This window comes from Sorex fumeus, unplaced genomic scaffold, assembly GCF_029834395.1.
Source record: "Sorex fumeus unplaced genomic scaffold, SorFum_2.1 ptg000009l, whole genome shotgun sequence".
Lineage (NCBI taxonomy): Eukaryota > Metazoa > Chordata > Mammalia > Eulipotyphla > Soricidae > Sorex > Sorex fumeus.
In genome coordinates this window covers 17,337,169-17,353,145 of record NW_026606066.1, presented here as the reverse complement: position 1 = coordinate 17,353,145, position 15,977 = coordinate 17,337,169, and the positions used below count along the sequence as shown (strand labels likewise).

General features: G+C 35.7%; 1 protein-coding gene across 2 annotated transcripts in view; it reads left to right on the top strand.

Moving 5' to 3' along the window:
* Window positions 1-15,977, top strand: part of GRB14 (growth factor receptor bound protein 14) — a 172,832-nt gene that overhangs the window by 70,913 nt on the left and 85,942 nt on the right. Inside the window, exon 1 of one of the 2 annotated variants that reach the window (XM_056110378.1) lies at window positions 10,639-10,787. The exons of the other annotated variant lie outside the window; for it this stretch is intronic. Coding sequence (XP_055966353.1) covers window positions 10,725-10,787 — 63 coding nt within the window. The 5' untranslated portion in view covers window positions 10,639-10,724. Of the gene's footprint in view, window positions 1-10,638; window positions 10,788-15,977 lie in introns of those variants that run through there. 2 annotated transcript variants of the gene reach the window in all.

Here is a 15,977-nt window from a genome sequence, read left to right as displayed (position 1 = left end):
TTGTTTATTATTTCTGCATTGTTAAGACTCCTATTTCTTATATTTAATTGTAGCAGTATAATCACATGGGGGATTTAGTCCCATCATTAGTTTTGGTATTTAGTCTAGTCCTTTTATGCTGTTTTTTTTTTCTTCCAGTCATCTCTTGGATGACTGTAGTTTTTCTTCTAGTAAATTCCTCATGAAGATCCTGTGGGAACAAATTTTTATATGTTTGCATATGTTCAGAACGTTTGAATGTTGTCTGTTGCCTTTGTAATTAATGAGTTTGGCTCAATTTAAAAACCTCATTTCTATTTTCTTTCCTCTAGGATTACGTGGGCATTACTCCATCAATGCAGGAACTAGGAGGCATTAGGGTCCCCTGACACCTGTTGTTGAATGTTGTGGGAAATACTACAAAAGGCTGACTTCCCTCACTTTGTTATAAGTTTCCAGAGTGCTTTGCTTTGATGTCCAAAGTTTTCTTCAAATACTAAAGTCCAAGTAACTTTACTAGGGTGCCTTACTGTTGACTGTTATAAAAAGCTCCTCTGGGGAATTTTGTATCTTTTCATTTCTTGCATTTTGTTCAGAAAGCTTTCTTATATTGTATCTTTTTACATTTATCTATTCTTTCCATTTTGTTTTTTTCTAGTTGACTTACCAGTTACATGTCTGATTTTTTGCTCTTGACTTTTAACGCTCTGTTTCTGATACCAGGTTTAAAGTTCTTCCTCTTCTTTTTACTACTTTTCTTTTATCAGTCATCAATTTAATTTTTATTTTGGATGTTAGTACAAGCAATTAAATTTCTTGAGTTTTGTGTTTCTAATTTTCTTCCTGGAGCGATAGCACAGTGGCAAGGCGCTTGCCTTGCACACAGCCGACCTGGGGGACCCCGGTTCGACTCCACTACCGATAGTATCGCGCCCGCACGGCAAAGCCTGGCAAGCTAACCATTGACGTATTCTATATGCCAAAAACAGTAACAAATCTAACAATGGAGACATTACTTGTGCCTGCTGGAGCAAATCGATGAACAACGGGAGGACAGTGAGGACAGTACTATACAGTGTTCTGAATATATACGATTTTGCTTGGTGAACTTTTGTGGCTGAGTGCTACAGATTGAATTCAGGGTCTCACTCATGAAAAAAACATTCTACCACTGAGCTACATCTCTGGTCCCTAATTATTCTTTGTTGTTTATGAAATATGTGATATTAAATTTTATCTGATGTTTGGCAGTACTTTTCTTGTAATTAGTCTTCATCTGCCATTTGTTTTCCTTGAACCTTTTCTTCTTTTGTTTTCAGTGTGTTTGCACAGATTGGATGCTACTTCTATTATTCATCTTTAAAGTGGGGAGGTTACTTTTTATTTATTTATTTTGATGGGAGGTTGAAATGAGAAAGATAGTGAAGGATCAAATGTAAAGTTAAAAAGAATTGTTCTTGGGTTAGTACATGGCTCAGTGTTAGAGCACAGTTTTGCATGTCGGAGACCCTAGGCTCAATTCCCAGTACCACATTCTCAGTACCACATATATACATACACAAAAATGTCCTTTTGTTTTTTTGAAAAATACATTTCAGTCTTTAGTTCTTCTAAATAAATGGTGATAAGCAGTTAATTTAATGATATTTCAGTGCTACCATAGAATAACAGAAAAATGGCATTGTTCCCTATGTAGATGAATATTTTATATACCTTTATTCGTTGGTTTTCAAAGGATCTTTTTGTTTATGTTAACTAGAAATATTGGTAAGAAATCATGTAATATTCTGATGCCAATATAATCCTTATATCTTAATGGTATATATTAACTTCTCTCTGGGAGAATTAAATAATTTTATCTTTTTGTGATAATAATTTTATAAAAATAATAGCCATTAATACACAGCCTGACTCCTTTTTCATATAATATTTAGCCATTTTGAAAGAATTGTTTGTAGCTTTTATCAGCTCTGAGAACATCTTTTCTTTCTAATTGCTTCATTTTTTTTTAATTCTGTAACTTATGTGCTATGTCTACAGACTGCTCTGAATTGTTCCTTCTTTTAAAATTTTTCATTCCCTTGACATTTCCTTTATGGGTGATACTCTCAACTTTATCTTAGTTCATTTGCTGCTTAATAGCTTCATAAGAATAATTATTATTTATAGCACTATTTTATAATATCAAAGAATGATCTGTGGGGTGTTTTTGTTTGTTTGTGTTTTGTTTGTTTGGGGACCACACCCAGCAGTGCTCAGGGCTTTCTAGTTCCGCATTCAGGAACCAATACTGGTGGTTCAGGGGACCCTATGGGATATGGAGGACTGAACCTGGGTCAGCTGCTTGCAAGCTAAATTCCTTTGCTGTTATTAGTTAGTTCTGTAATTGCTACTATTACACAACACAGAATTCTGTTTTATCAGTATTATGTAATGCCTTGAATCTTGATGCTATCTAAGAAGTTGAGTTAGACTTTTTGTTTGTTTGAGAGTACCCCACTTGGCAGTGCTCAGGGACTGGTCCTGGTTGTGTACTCAGGAGTGAACCCTGGAGGTGCCCAGGTGACAATATGTGTTGCTGAAGATTTTAACCAGGCTCAGCTGCATGCTAGGCAAGCACCTTAACTTCCTGTAATTTCCCTTCGATTCAAGGACTGTTCATTATTATTTGCTGGGAGCCCCAGGCTATGACTAAAGCCTCTCATGAATGAGGCCTTGAATTTGATCCCAGGTGCTTCCTACCTTGCAAAGAGTGATCCCTCTGGCGCTGCTGTCCATGCTCCTCAGCTCTGCACAGAGTATGCACTCTCCTGTACAATCCAACCAGAACATGACCCATGGTTAGCACTGTAACTAATAGTGTACAAGTCTTGCAATCAAGAAGTAGGACCCACATGGGACACTTAAGTAAAGACCCCACCAATCCCTGGTAAGCACAACAGCCAGAATATTGTGCAGGTACCATAAATGACTGTGGGTGGCCCTGATAAGCAGGTGTGTGAAAGCACTACAGCTGAACTGTGTAGCCCCAGGAGAAACACCTTAGTTGGTTTGTGCATGATCCCCACAGCCATATGTGTGACCCCTTGGTGAGCAGTCAAGCTTGGGTGAACCCTGATCATTGCAACAAGAGCAGCAAAAAAAGTGAAAAAAAAAAAAGTCTTGCACAGAATATAGGATTTCCCTCCTCCCCACCCCCTAATTGTCTCAATGTTTTTGGAAAGGTTTGTTTTTTTATTTGTATAAGAAAACTTTCATCTTTGTTTAATTTCTTGTTTTCGTCAAATAGTTTAGTGATCCTTGGGTGCCCAGTCTTTTTAATTATGTTGGACTTCGAATTTAGATCTTTGGAGGGAATCTTGAAAACTCTTGATTGCTTCAGCCTCTGAATTTCTTTTAAGTAATTAGATAGTACTATATTATACTTGTATTGTCTCTAGATTCATTCTGAGGATAATTTTTTTGGTTTTGCGTTCAGATTTAGAAAAAAATTATACAAATTCTGGCTATATTTTCATGTGTTCTCATGAATTCGTTCTCAATAATCTGTGGCATTTAGAAATTATTTGAATTATGATCTGCTGAAAATACCTCTTTCATAAGTTAACATAATGAAAAATAAACTAGTTCTTTCTCATAATGAAACATTCTTTGTGCCTTTATTTTTATTTATTACTTATTTATTTATTGATTTTTGGGTCATACCCAGTGATGGACAGGGATCACTCCTGGCTCATGCACTCAGGAATTACTCCTGGTGATGCTCAGGGGACCATATGGGATGCTGGGAATCGAACTCGGGTCTGTTGCATTCAAGGCAAATGCTCTACCTGCTGTGCTATCGCTCCACCCCCCCTTGTGCCTTTAAGACACCTTGTCATTTTAAAATTTTGAAGGCACAAAGAAATATAGGGACATATTTTTTCTCACTTCTCTTAATCTAATTTCTCTGGAGTCTCCAAGAATATTTAAAAAATTAAAAATAATATCCCAAGTATATGAAATTTCAAGAGAATAGAGAAAAGTTATTTCTTATAGTTTGTATTTTATTAATTGTACCGTATGTTTTAAGCTCATATACAGGAAGCTCTTTTATGTATTTGTTCATAAAAGTATGTGTTTGACCACTTAATTCTTTTACTTCTTGGTATCTCTGAAATTTCTACTTCCATCTAATCTGGTAATTTCTATTTCTCTCTTGGACTTAGTCTTTTTCCCTTACTTCTAAATCTCATTTCCGTAAACCGCACAGTTCATCTTCAACACCAGGGTGAAATTTTATACTCATCAAGTTTTACTACCATTGAGTATAAGAACTAATCTCTCCAGCATGCTCAATACTGCCAGGACCCTTCTTCCAAATTTCTCCAAGATCATCATTATATCAGTTGTTTTTCCTGGAACTGCCTTCATTCTTGACTACTTTGTCCACTTAGAGAACTTGTCTACTATCTGGTAGCAAAATTAATCTCTTATTCTTTAATGGTTTTTCACTTCATTTTTTATAAAAGCTGGTGTCCATCTGCCTTCCAAGACAGTATTTCTTTCGTCATCATGCATAGTATTCCTAGAAAACATAGTCCAGTATACAATACACTGAAACTCTTCAAATATGTGAATGAACTATAGTTTAAGTATATTTATCTTGACTAAATGTTTATAATTTTTTTTAGTAACTTCTATGAAAAAGGACATTTTTATTTCAGTTTGAATTAATAAGAAATCTTAGACATTACAACAGAGGAATAGCTATTAGGGTAGAGGGGAAGTATAAACTAACATTGACTGAATCAGGCTCTTCAATTGTAATGCCAGCAACATGTCAAGTGCCTAGGGAATAAAGGGTCTACTAGAATAAGGTGAGCTAGTTGAATTAGAGGGATAGCATTTATGTCTAAGTATCTAGATTATATGTTAATTCCTATAACAAAATAATTTAAGATATTTTCGGATATTTTGGAAACCTGGAGCTATAGCACAGTGGGTAGGGTGTTTGCCTTGAGCACGGCCGACATGGGTTTGATTCCTCTGCTCCTCTTGGAGAGCTGAGTGAGCTACCGAGAGTATTTCACCTGCACGACAAAGCCTGGCAAGCTACCCGTGACATATTTGATATGCCAAACACAATGTCACAAAACACATTGTGACAAGTGTCACAATGGAGACATTACTGGGTCCACTCGAGCAAATCAATGAACAACGGGAGGACAGTGACAGTGACAGTGATTTTGGAGACCAATATTCTCAGGATAGCAGTGTTCTCCCTACTGACCACTGACAGAGCTTTCTCCTATAGCAGAAGGATATGCAAATTTTCTGTGCAGAAGACAGTACTTTTGTTCACAATAAATCATTAAGCTAGCAGTCGTTAAGACTTGCCCACTACATAACAAGAGTGACTAGTATTTCCACATTGATTGTGAGTGAACATAATGCCTACTGCATACCTCAGTCCTACTAGGGATTCTGAGAGACTAGAGGAAATGAGAGCATGGTTCCACCCTTAAGAATTACATTTTTTGTTAAAAAAAAAAAAAACTAAGACCAGGGGCTAGAGCGATAGCACAGTGGGTAGGGTATTTGTCTTGCACGGTCGACCCAGTTTCAATTCCCAGCATTCTATATGGTCCCTCGAGTACTGCCAGGAGTAATTTCTGAGTGCAGAACCAGGAGTAACCCCTGCACATTGCCAGGTGTGACCCCCCCAAAGAAAATAGCAAAAAAAGATCTATGAAAAAAAATTATAAATTATCAAAGTAATGTGCTAGTGGATAGAGACAAAGAATGTATGGAACATTTTAATATATAAAATAGGGAATGATAGATAGAACATTTTAATATATAAAACAGGGAATGATAGATACAGTTAGAAGAAGTTTCTTCCTGGGGTAGTAAATTTTGATCTGAATCTTCCACAGAGATGCGAAACCTGGAAAGACCATGCACTACTCCATTCAGTTGCATAATACACAGAGGATAAGCAAAAGAGAAGGATCATTTGTGTTTTGTGTAATTAGGGAGATTGTTTGCTTCATTGGCTAAAGAAATACTATAATAAAGAACTATTATTGTGGTTAGTAACATTTTTCTTTTGAGGTGTCTTGGTTCACAGCACTATTCTCATCATTCTTTTCCTCTTTTTCTTTTGAAAGGGTGGGTCCACACCCTACGGTGCTCAGGGCTTACTTCTGGTTCTGTGCTCAGGATCACTCCTGATAGGGCTCGGAAGACTGGGATTAAACAGTGACTGGCTGCATGCAAGGCGAATGCTGTTTCTCAGTACTGTCCCTCTGGTTCCTGCCATTGTGTTTTTTACAGTTGAAGTGCTATTAAACCAATTTCTCACCAGTTCCAGGATCCCTTCACAATTGTCCCACAGTGCCTTTCCCCTCTCCGTTCACCCAGCCTCCTCAGATCCCAGTCTTACTGATCATATCTCAGTTTTCTTTGCTTTGGGGAATTGTCTAATACTTTTCTTTGTGTCCTTATATTCAGCATATAAACAAGATCATTTGGTATTTGCCTTTTTCTGAATCACTTCATTTAGCATTACATTTTATTTTTTTTCTATATAAAGCCTACAGGACAGTACAGGGTAGATGGTGTTATGGTGAAAGCAAAGAAATAAGAGGGTCGTGGATGTGGCACAAGTGGTAAAGCACTTCTCTTTCATGTTCAAGGCTGTGGGCTAGAACCCAAGCACCTTCTGGCTCACAGTGCTCAGCGTTTAATTGGCAAATTGGTGTGTTTGTTGTCATTCTCTCCCTCTCCACCTCTCCGGACTAAGAACTGCAGAAAGGGAAATGATGGGCTAGGGGAAGATTTTGGAAAGACCCCTTGTCAATGAAGCTTTCAGAGAGATGCGAATTAACTTGAGATTTATGGGGATTGGGGTATGAGTAGAAAGAACAGTACAGAATGTGCTTTAAGGTAGCTACAAGAGTTTTGTTGAAGTTCGGTAGAGAAGAGGTTTGGAAGGTGTATCTAGAATATAGTGATTTCTTGGTGCTTATGCAACCCTCTTCTGCTTAGATCTTGTGCTGTATACTACTTTGGTTAATTGTTAACACGTCACCATGTGTCTACTCCTTTGGTAAACAGGAATCAGATGTAACTGACTTTGAATTCCCCATAGCAAATACCATAGTATTTTACACATAGGAAGGCCCTTGTTACATATTTACTTAGTTAAAACAAATACTTAGGTACCTTAAAACTGAGGAGTATGTGAAGATGACATTTTATGCTAAGATTGTATTTAGTGTGGCATGGGAGAGACTATTGTAAAATAGAATAGTGAGTGCAATTCTTGGAGAACACCAGATGTGGATTTCACCTCGCTTATTGACTTTCGTACTTTGTGAACTTGGGCACGGCCTTTTGCAATATGTACTTATATCTGAGATCATTTTCTTAGCTGTCTGTTCTTCTGAACTAAGTTTCCTCATCCATTTACTAACTAATGCCTAGATGTTTTGAGAGGGTTAACTTGAAATGAATCCCAGGGCCATGCTGATATTTAGCACTCACATAAGTGTTAATAGTAATCCTGATAATTGTTGTTTTTGTTAACCTTATTTCACATTAAAATTTTACCCTGCTTACATTTGGAGTAGCAAAATTCTCTTAATCTGCCAGAACACTGAGCAAAAAACTAAATAATTTACAATTCTGTGATATTTCATTGTTATGCTGTATTATTAAATGATTACCTCTACCATGTCAAAACTTTATTTTTGGAAATAATGATGTGTTATTCAATATAAGGAGAATGCATCATAGATTCAATTGTTTGCAATAGGAGTTCAATGAGTATTTCTTTTTCAACACATGCCTGGGGCTCTTCCAGGTCCTATACACATTTGATTTCCTGGACCCTATCACAATTCCAAAATCACTGCCTTTGGCATTTTAGCAGCCTTTGAGCAGCCTAAGAAATCAAAGTTTAGTTGACAAGGTTAGTGAGTGCAAGCATTATTTATAATAATCATTCAAAAAGCCTAAAATAAAGTTAACTTTTGAATCAGTGTCTGTGATAAAGTAAAGTAGAATGAAGCAAAAGAAGGAAAGTAAATAGGAAGTGAAAAAAATCAGATTAACAGGAGCTCTTGGAAAGAGCTATTGAAAAATGAGACTCTGCCTGTCCTAAGAATGAATGTCATCTTATTAGCATTCCAGAGCGTTGCTTACAAAAAAGTACATACGAGTTTTATCTTTGAAAGGCAATTACTGTTTGGATAATATAAAATCACAAATTTCCCAATTTCCATTCACTGAAAAATTTTCTAATTGTATTTTTTTTATTTTGTAGTTTTCTAGAGGTAAGGTTTTCTATGACCTATCAAATATTAACAGTTAGCTGTCTAGTGTTTTGGTACTCAAAAAGGCAGGTTTAAATATTACATATAACAATAACTAGATTATCGATACTGTTTTGTGTTGAAGAATTAATTTTAGTATTTAAAAAGTTCTGTAGTGTAGTATAAAGCAACATTAATTTCCTGATCGTCTATCCTTCAAACCTTGGAGTCTTCTTTAGTTAGTTCACTCTGTGCCCACAGCAGTATCAATTTATGCATATTCTTTCCCCTTGAATCACTTTTCAAAGCAAATCTCATTCCCACCTTGAAGCCTGCCATGATCTCATGTTGGATGTGTAGTGTCTTTTATTTTGACACACTCCTGCTATTCGGCATTCAATCATTATTAGGCTCAGCACACTAGTAAGTGCATTTTAATTTCTTAAAATGAATAACTCCATTCTGTTATGAGACAGTTACTATAACTTATTCAGTTTATTCAGTAGTATGTTCCCACAGCCTCACACAGTGCCTGGTGTATAGTGGATACTTTTCTTCATGATTTAGTGAAATGAATTGTTTGATTCTAATACACCCCAATATGACTTTTGAGACCATAGATATGATTTCTTTATAATGTTAAAGAATGCTGAAATAAAGTTAAAGAAAGCTTCAAATATTTCAGATAATATTCTTAAAATGATGTTGTTACTGTAGGTTTTGTTATTGCTGGTCTGTTAAAAGGGATTCAAGGTTAAACCATTCATTTACTTTATTGGTGACACCCAGTAATGGTACATTTTTGTTGGTAGATTTATTTTTAAAAGACCATGATAAACCTAACTGGATACAGATCAAATGAGTGCAGCAACGGGATTATAGTTTTAAAAATTCAAAGCTTAGTGCCTTACACATTGTAGTGTCTGTTTTCTTTTGAGGAACATGAGATCACCATGCATATCAAGAACACCCCAGTGTTAAGCAGTAAAATGAAGCCTGCCTGGTAGCACTTTTAGATAATGAAATGGAAAGTTTCTGTCCAAGTACTCAAAAATCTTATATTTTGCCTCCAGACTGCAATAGTCATGTTGTTTTTGTAATGTAGAAATCATGAGGACTTGGTTTCTCTGGTGTTGAAAGTGGGGGGAGTGTGGCTGAAGACCACTGGGTAGATGCTGCTAAGCCATAGCTCCAGGAAGAATTTTATTAGAATTATAAACTTCTGATGAATTTCAATAGTTCAGTCCTTTTTATATATTTTAAAAAAATTTATTCTTTATTTACACTTCATTTAAAATTTTCTTTTTAGTGCCAGAGAGATAATACAGCAGGTAAGGTACTTGCCTTGAATGTAGTCTCTTCATGTTTGACCCCAGCAGCTCAGATGGTCACCCATATCCACCAGGAGTGAGTGCAGAGCCAGGAGTAAGTCCTGAGTACAGCTGGAAAAAAAGGATGGAAGGAGGGAATGAAGGGGTGCAGGGAGGGAGGAAGAGAGAAAAAAATAAATTCTCCTTGTTAATGAGTGGTATGTTTAGATATACTTTTTGTCCCAATGCTCAACATTGTTAGAATATAATTTTTTGTTGTTTTAAGAAAACAAGGCAAAATGGTCACTAAAATTTTCTGATTTCTTTGAGAATTGATTATTGCTTAAATATTTTTATTGAAATATGCTAGATTGTGTGCATTTAAAAAGCAAACACCTGCAGTTTGTATTGCAATTTAATGCCATTTTCATATCTAACATTATTATTTAGGTTGCTTGTCAAGGAAAATTTTAATGGAATATTTAGACATTTAGTCTTATAGATAGCTTAAAGTTACATAATGCAACCATTTAAGCAGCTTGAGAAATGATATACATAAGTATGTAGTAAAAACATTTATAATGTAAATTAGTACTTTGGATCAATTCTAACTTCTCGTTTATTTTTTGTGCCTTATATAATATGTTTAAATCGACCCATTTATCAATGTAATCAGTGGCATAAGCAAATTTAGTTTATCTGCATATTTGTACACTTTAAATACACGAATGTAAACTATGTCTTATCTGCCATATGTTGAAATGTTTAGCAGAATAAAGACATAACTGCCTAGTCAACAAAGATGGCATTAAATTGCACTGTTTTGGAAAAAAAAGTTAAGTGAACTAGATGCCTGTTAATCTGGTTCTTTAAATATCATAAACAAAAGTATCAGAATGTGTTTCCAAGGACAAAGGCAGAGTTTTCTGGGCTTTGATTGGTTGCTGCCTTGTCCTGTCCCACAGCCATCCTTAATTGGCTTTGAGTAGATTGGAATCACATAAGCAGGGTGACATTTATTGCTTTCCTAGTTGTTTCTTTGCACTGAGCCCTGTGATTCCCAAGGAGTAACTGTAAAAGTTTTCTTTCATTTTGCTCATGATCGTGAGAGTGGATCATTCTGAGAGGAGCAGGCATGAGTTTGAGTGCGAGAAGAGTTACTCTGCCTGCAATAACACCATTAGTTCTACAGAAAAGGGTATGTGACTGCTTTTTCCATTTTTATTTTCCTTTTTTCCTCAGTTAACTGTCTTGTTTATTAATATGTTGAAAACTGAAGTTCTGTATCGTGAGAGGGACAGTAGTTTATTGTGGCGACAGGTAATTAAAGGACATACTGGCTTTAGAGTTGGGGAAAATAAATGCTGCACTAGAACATTTCTGTAGTAAAACCTCTGTTTAAAAGCAGTTTGGTCTCGATTTCAAATCATTGTGACTTAGAGACTATGGAGCTTTCTTTTTCCCTTCTTCTGTAACTTTAGGCCTTTTGCCTTTATTTCAATAGGAAATCTGCTAGCTATTATGCTTTATATTTGTTTACTAAGGAACAGTTTCTTTGTTTTACTATAATTCATAGTACATCCATCTTCATTGTTGAATGAACTGCATAATTGTTTTACTGTTTAAACATATGGTACCAGTTTATTATCCTCTACTTTCTACCCATTTCTGTTGAGTTTCTGCCTATTTACTTAAGAAAAACTTTCCATTAAATTTCCCCGTCTGAAAGGGCTGTCTGTTAATTATTAACACAATCCTTCTATAAAAATATGTTATCTATTTTTTTGTAAAGACAATTTCCAATTTTACTTGTGGCATTGTATTTAATAGGGTAATATATGCAATAATACAATATTTCAATAAAACTGAATATACTAAGCTTCTCTTATTAGTATATTAAATAAGAGAAATTGCATTGACTCCTTAAAGAATAAAATTTGTTGCGTAGAAAAAGAAAGCACCATACCAGTTGTTATTCTTTCCAAGTGGTTTGGATAACATAAGAAACTATAACATTTATTTCTATGCCTGACTTTTAATAGTTAACTAGTGGTTAACTATTGGTGTATTTCATTAAGTCAAAGGTCATGGTTTAATTTATTTGAAAATGGCAATCTACACAAAGTAGTTTTTATTTTTTAAATTTTCTTTTTAACTTTATAGGTTTTCAGATAGATTTCTTATTTGATTAAGTATTTTTTTTATTGAGGTCATTTTACTTTGCATTGAAATGGTATATGATAATTTTACCATTAGATTTTTTTAACTCCTCCTATTTATCTTAAGAAAATTTAATAAAAATTACATTTGAGCTTAAATGTTTTAATTTATATTTAACAGTATATCAATATTGACTATAATATTCCCTACTTATAGGGCATGTAAAAAAGTATATTAAAAATATATTAAATCTACTTTCTTTTCCTTTGTTTTGGAGCCACATCCAGTGATGCTCTGGGCATACACTCCAAACTCTGTGCTCAGAGATCATTCATGGCATGCTCAGAGGACTATATGTGGAGGCAGGAATTGAAACCAGTTTCGCTAAGTGCAAGGCAAGCACTTTTTCCATTGTACTATCATTCTGGCCCCATGTCTATTTCTTATGCTTGAATATTTTAGAGGGCATTGGGGCACAGCTGGCATGCTCAGGGACTACTCCTAACTTGGTGTGTAGGGGATATACAGTGATGGGATCAAATCCAGGTGTCCTGCTTGCTAAGCTTGTGCTCCAGCCTTGAGCTATCTCTTTAGCCCTAGAGCTCTGCTTTTATCTAGTTAAAATTGCAGTTTGTGTTGATGAAAAGCAACTTTCATGCTGTTTGTGTGTGTGTGTGTGTGTGTGTGTGTGTGTGTGTGTGTGTGTTTTATTATTTACTTTTTGGGAGGGCCTCCAAGGCCATGGATGTGGCACTGGGGCCACTACCTGTGATACTTGACCAAATGTGCAGTACTCAGACCTAATGGAGTAGGTATGCTTGGGCCAATCAGTGTAGGGGCCATCTGGGCCACACCCGGCAGTGCTTGGGGACTCATGCAGGGCTGAGGATTAAAATCAGAACTTTTCCAACTCCCATCTTGTTTATTTGAATAGCATATTGGTGTGGTAGAAAGCATGTTATCTGGATTCTGTTTGCTAGCTGTGTGACCTTTGGGTAAGTCACTGAAATTTTCAGTCTTTGCTTTTTTAGCCACAAGGTAGTAGCTAGAAGATTTTCAGTAAATCATTCCTTCACTCTCATTTCATCCATTTCATTTTGGATGAAATAAAATATTTTTATTTTTGTAGTCATCATAAAATATTTGAATCATTTATTTATTTTTGAGATGAAGTAGATATTAGAGGAAAAAAGATGCTATTGTTTCCAAGGACATGAGCAGTTAGTCTAGGGCAAGTTGCTAAGATTAAAAACTTGGCAGGGAAATAACTTCCAGCTCTAACTGGTACGTAGCAAAACTAGATTACGCTGGAAAGCTGTGATTATAATTGATGTTAGGTTGGAGCTGCCAATGAACACATCATTGTAATTTCTCTTGGTGTTTTTATAATAAGTTTCTTGTCGGGTTTCTATTATAATAATTACACAAGTCAGGATTCTCTAAGCCCAAGTTCATGTTATTCCCTTCTAGTGAGTACACCTATTATACTTACTAAATCTTCATCTGATTTAGTACAATACCATTTGCTGAAAGTACTGATGCTATTTCTTTATCCTGATATTTTAACACCCAAAGTACCCATTGTCTTTCAGTTTTTTGAAAACCTTTGTATCTCATTGAAGAAATGTGGGCAGAAGAGATACTGCAGCAGGTAGAGTGTTTGTTTGCCTTGTGTTCTGTTCACTGGGTTTGATCCCCAGCATCTCATAAGGGTCCTGTGGGCCCCACCAGAAGTGGTCTTTGAGCACAGAGCCAGGAGTAAGCCCTGAGCACCACCAGCCCCAAAATTTAATTTATTTTTCCTCAGTAAAAAGCATCTGTCTGTTTTGGTCACATCATAACTTTTTTCTCAAGATATGGAGTTATTCCATTCTTGTGACTACCTTGACATTTCTGCATGCACTATCATTTAAGATAATCTTATACATGTCTTCAAGCAACTGTCATAGCATTTGTGGTGTAGCTTCTTGTTTTCCCAGAGAAGGTCAGTATCTTTTCCACAAGTTTCATAAAATGTTTGCTCATCATGACTGATTCTTGCAAAGTGATTTGCCAACTGGTATCCTAATCACTTAAAAAGTTGAGGGCTTTTTGAAAATGCTTAATATACTAGGTAATCTTTTTTTTTATCAACTATATTATTTGATCTATGTGGTTAAATGATTCTCCTAGGAGTGACTGGGAACTTGAAATGTAAATATGTCACTTAAAATTGTATGGTCTTTGTGTAGGAGATCAAATAGACTTTGTTCTTTGAAGAGCAGGGCATTTTAATATACTATCAAATAAACTAGAAAGAAATTTTTGGCTTCTTCTAAGTCTGATTTCCTTGATTTTTTTATGACTCTGATGCAGACAGCTCTTTATATTTACCAGAAATTAATCACTTTTCCACCAAGTGTTCTGAACTGATCTTTTACCACATAGTATTGTTTTTAGATAACTGTTAGGTTATGCCATTTTTTAAATAAGAAAACGGAGTCTCTTGGGGTTGAGTGACTTTTGCAAGGTCATCCAGAAGGTCAGTAGCAAAGCTAGAAATAGAATCTAGGTCTTGTGACTTCTAGTATATTACTCCTAGATATGTTTTACCTCCTGAAAATGGTTATGTTCATGTAATAGCCTTATTGTGTGCATAATTGCCATTCAACTTCCAGTCTGGAATTAATTCAGGCAAATCCAAGATGTAGTCTTTCTCTACATCATCACCAAATCCCATGTGCTCCAGGGTAGGAACTTTCTATTCAGAAAGCAATTGTAGGGAACAAAGTGAGTGTGACTGTGAGAGATCATTGTGTGTGTATGTGGGTGGAAAAGGAAAGGGAGAGAAAGGGAAGGAGAAAATTTTATCTAGTAGTCTAGGTTTGTATATTTTTCCGTCATAAAAACATTTAAAGCAGGAGAGATAATTCAGAAGTTACAGAACTTGCCTTGCATATGGCTGACTCCAGTTTGGTCCTTACATCACAGGGCCCCCAACTAGTGCTAGGAGTGGGACCTAACAGCACAGAGCAAAAGCACCTTGAGCACTTCTGTGTAGGGCCCACAGTTTAAAAAGAAAAGAACAGAAACGAACAATTGAAACTAAAAATAACAGAGAATTAGCAGAAGACTATAAAACACAGTGGAACTGGAGAGAGAGTACAAGGTAGGGTGTTTGCCTTGCATGCAGCCAATCCGGGTTCTATGCCTGGCACCCCATAAGCTCCCATAGTACTGCCAGAAGTGATCTCTGAGTACAGATCCAGGAGTAAGCCGTGATCACCACCGAGTATGAACCGAAACCAAAGCAAGACTAAAACATTGAAAGGTAGACTATGAAACTCACAATTTAAATTTTTTAAAAATCTACAGTCCAAAAGCCAGATGTCCATATTCTAATTCTGTAGATAGATATGCATTCCTATATCAGATTGACATTATTTTGCAAGTTATGTTTACAAGCACTTCTGGATTATTTCTCTCTAAAACACAATATCATGCAGCATCTTTTGAAATATCATGATATAAAGATACTTTTTAGAGTATATTTTTCTTAGTACTCAAGTTGAGTATAATGTAGATCATTAACACTTATCAGAAGATCCAATTCCCTGTCTATATCAGAGAGTAGTATATATTCCACGTATTCCATTACTTCCTTGCTACGATCTTAACTTTTAAAAGAAAACAATTTTCTCAGAGACTTTTAAATACATGCAGAATCAATCCAAATAGAGGAAGTGCTCTCAGTACTCAGGGTCTAAATGAGTTGCAGTTCCATAACTTTATTAGATGTCTTGAGTCCTCTAGTTGGTTTTCTCTTTGCCTCAAACAATGGAATATTTGTCCCTCTGAATTTCTGGCTCCCAGTTTTATGTTCCAGGTTTTGTTCCAGGTTCCGGGTTCTTTTCCGAAAACTGTTCATCCCTCTCGTACTATGGTGTGATCCCCAGTCTACTGAAACTTTTCTCCATGTTGCTGTCTTAATTGTTTCTTGTTGCAGAATCAGTGGGCATACATTTGCTTCTTGTTTTTGTCGTTGTTGTTGTTCAGTACCAAGTGCTATGTACCATCCTTTAACTTTCTTCCCTTTTCATTTAAGTCTTAATAGCTATCTTTAGGTCAGTGTATTATGCTTTCTGGTTTTGCTTATTTGCATCTTAGTCTTCTCTGTGTATTCCATGTATTTTAGATATATCTTATATTATTTGGTTTTCCAAAAGTATTTTTTTTTCTCTGGGACCAG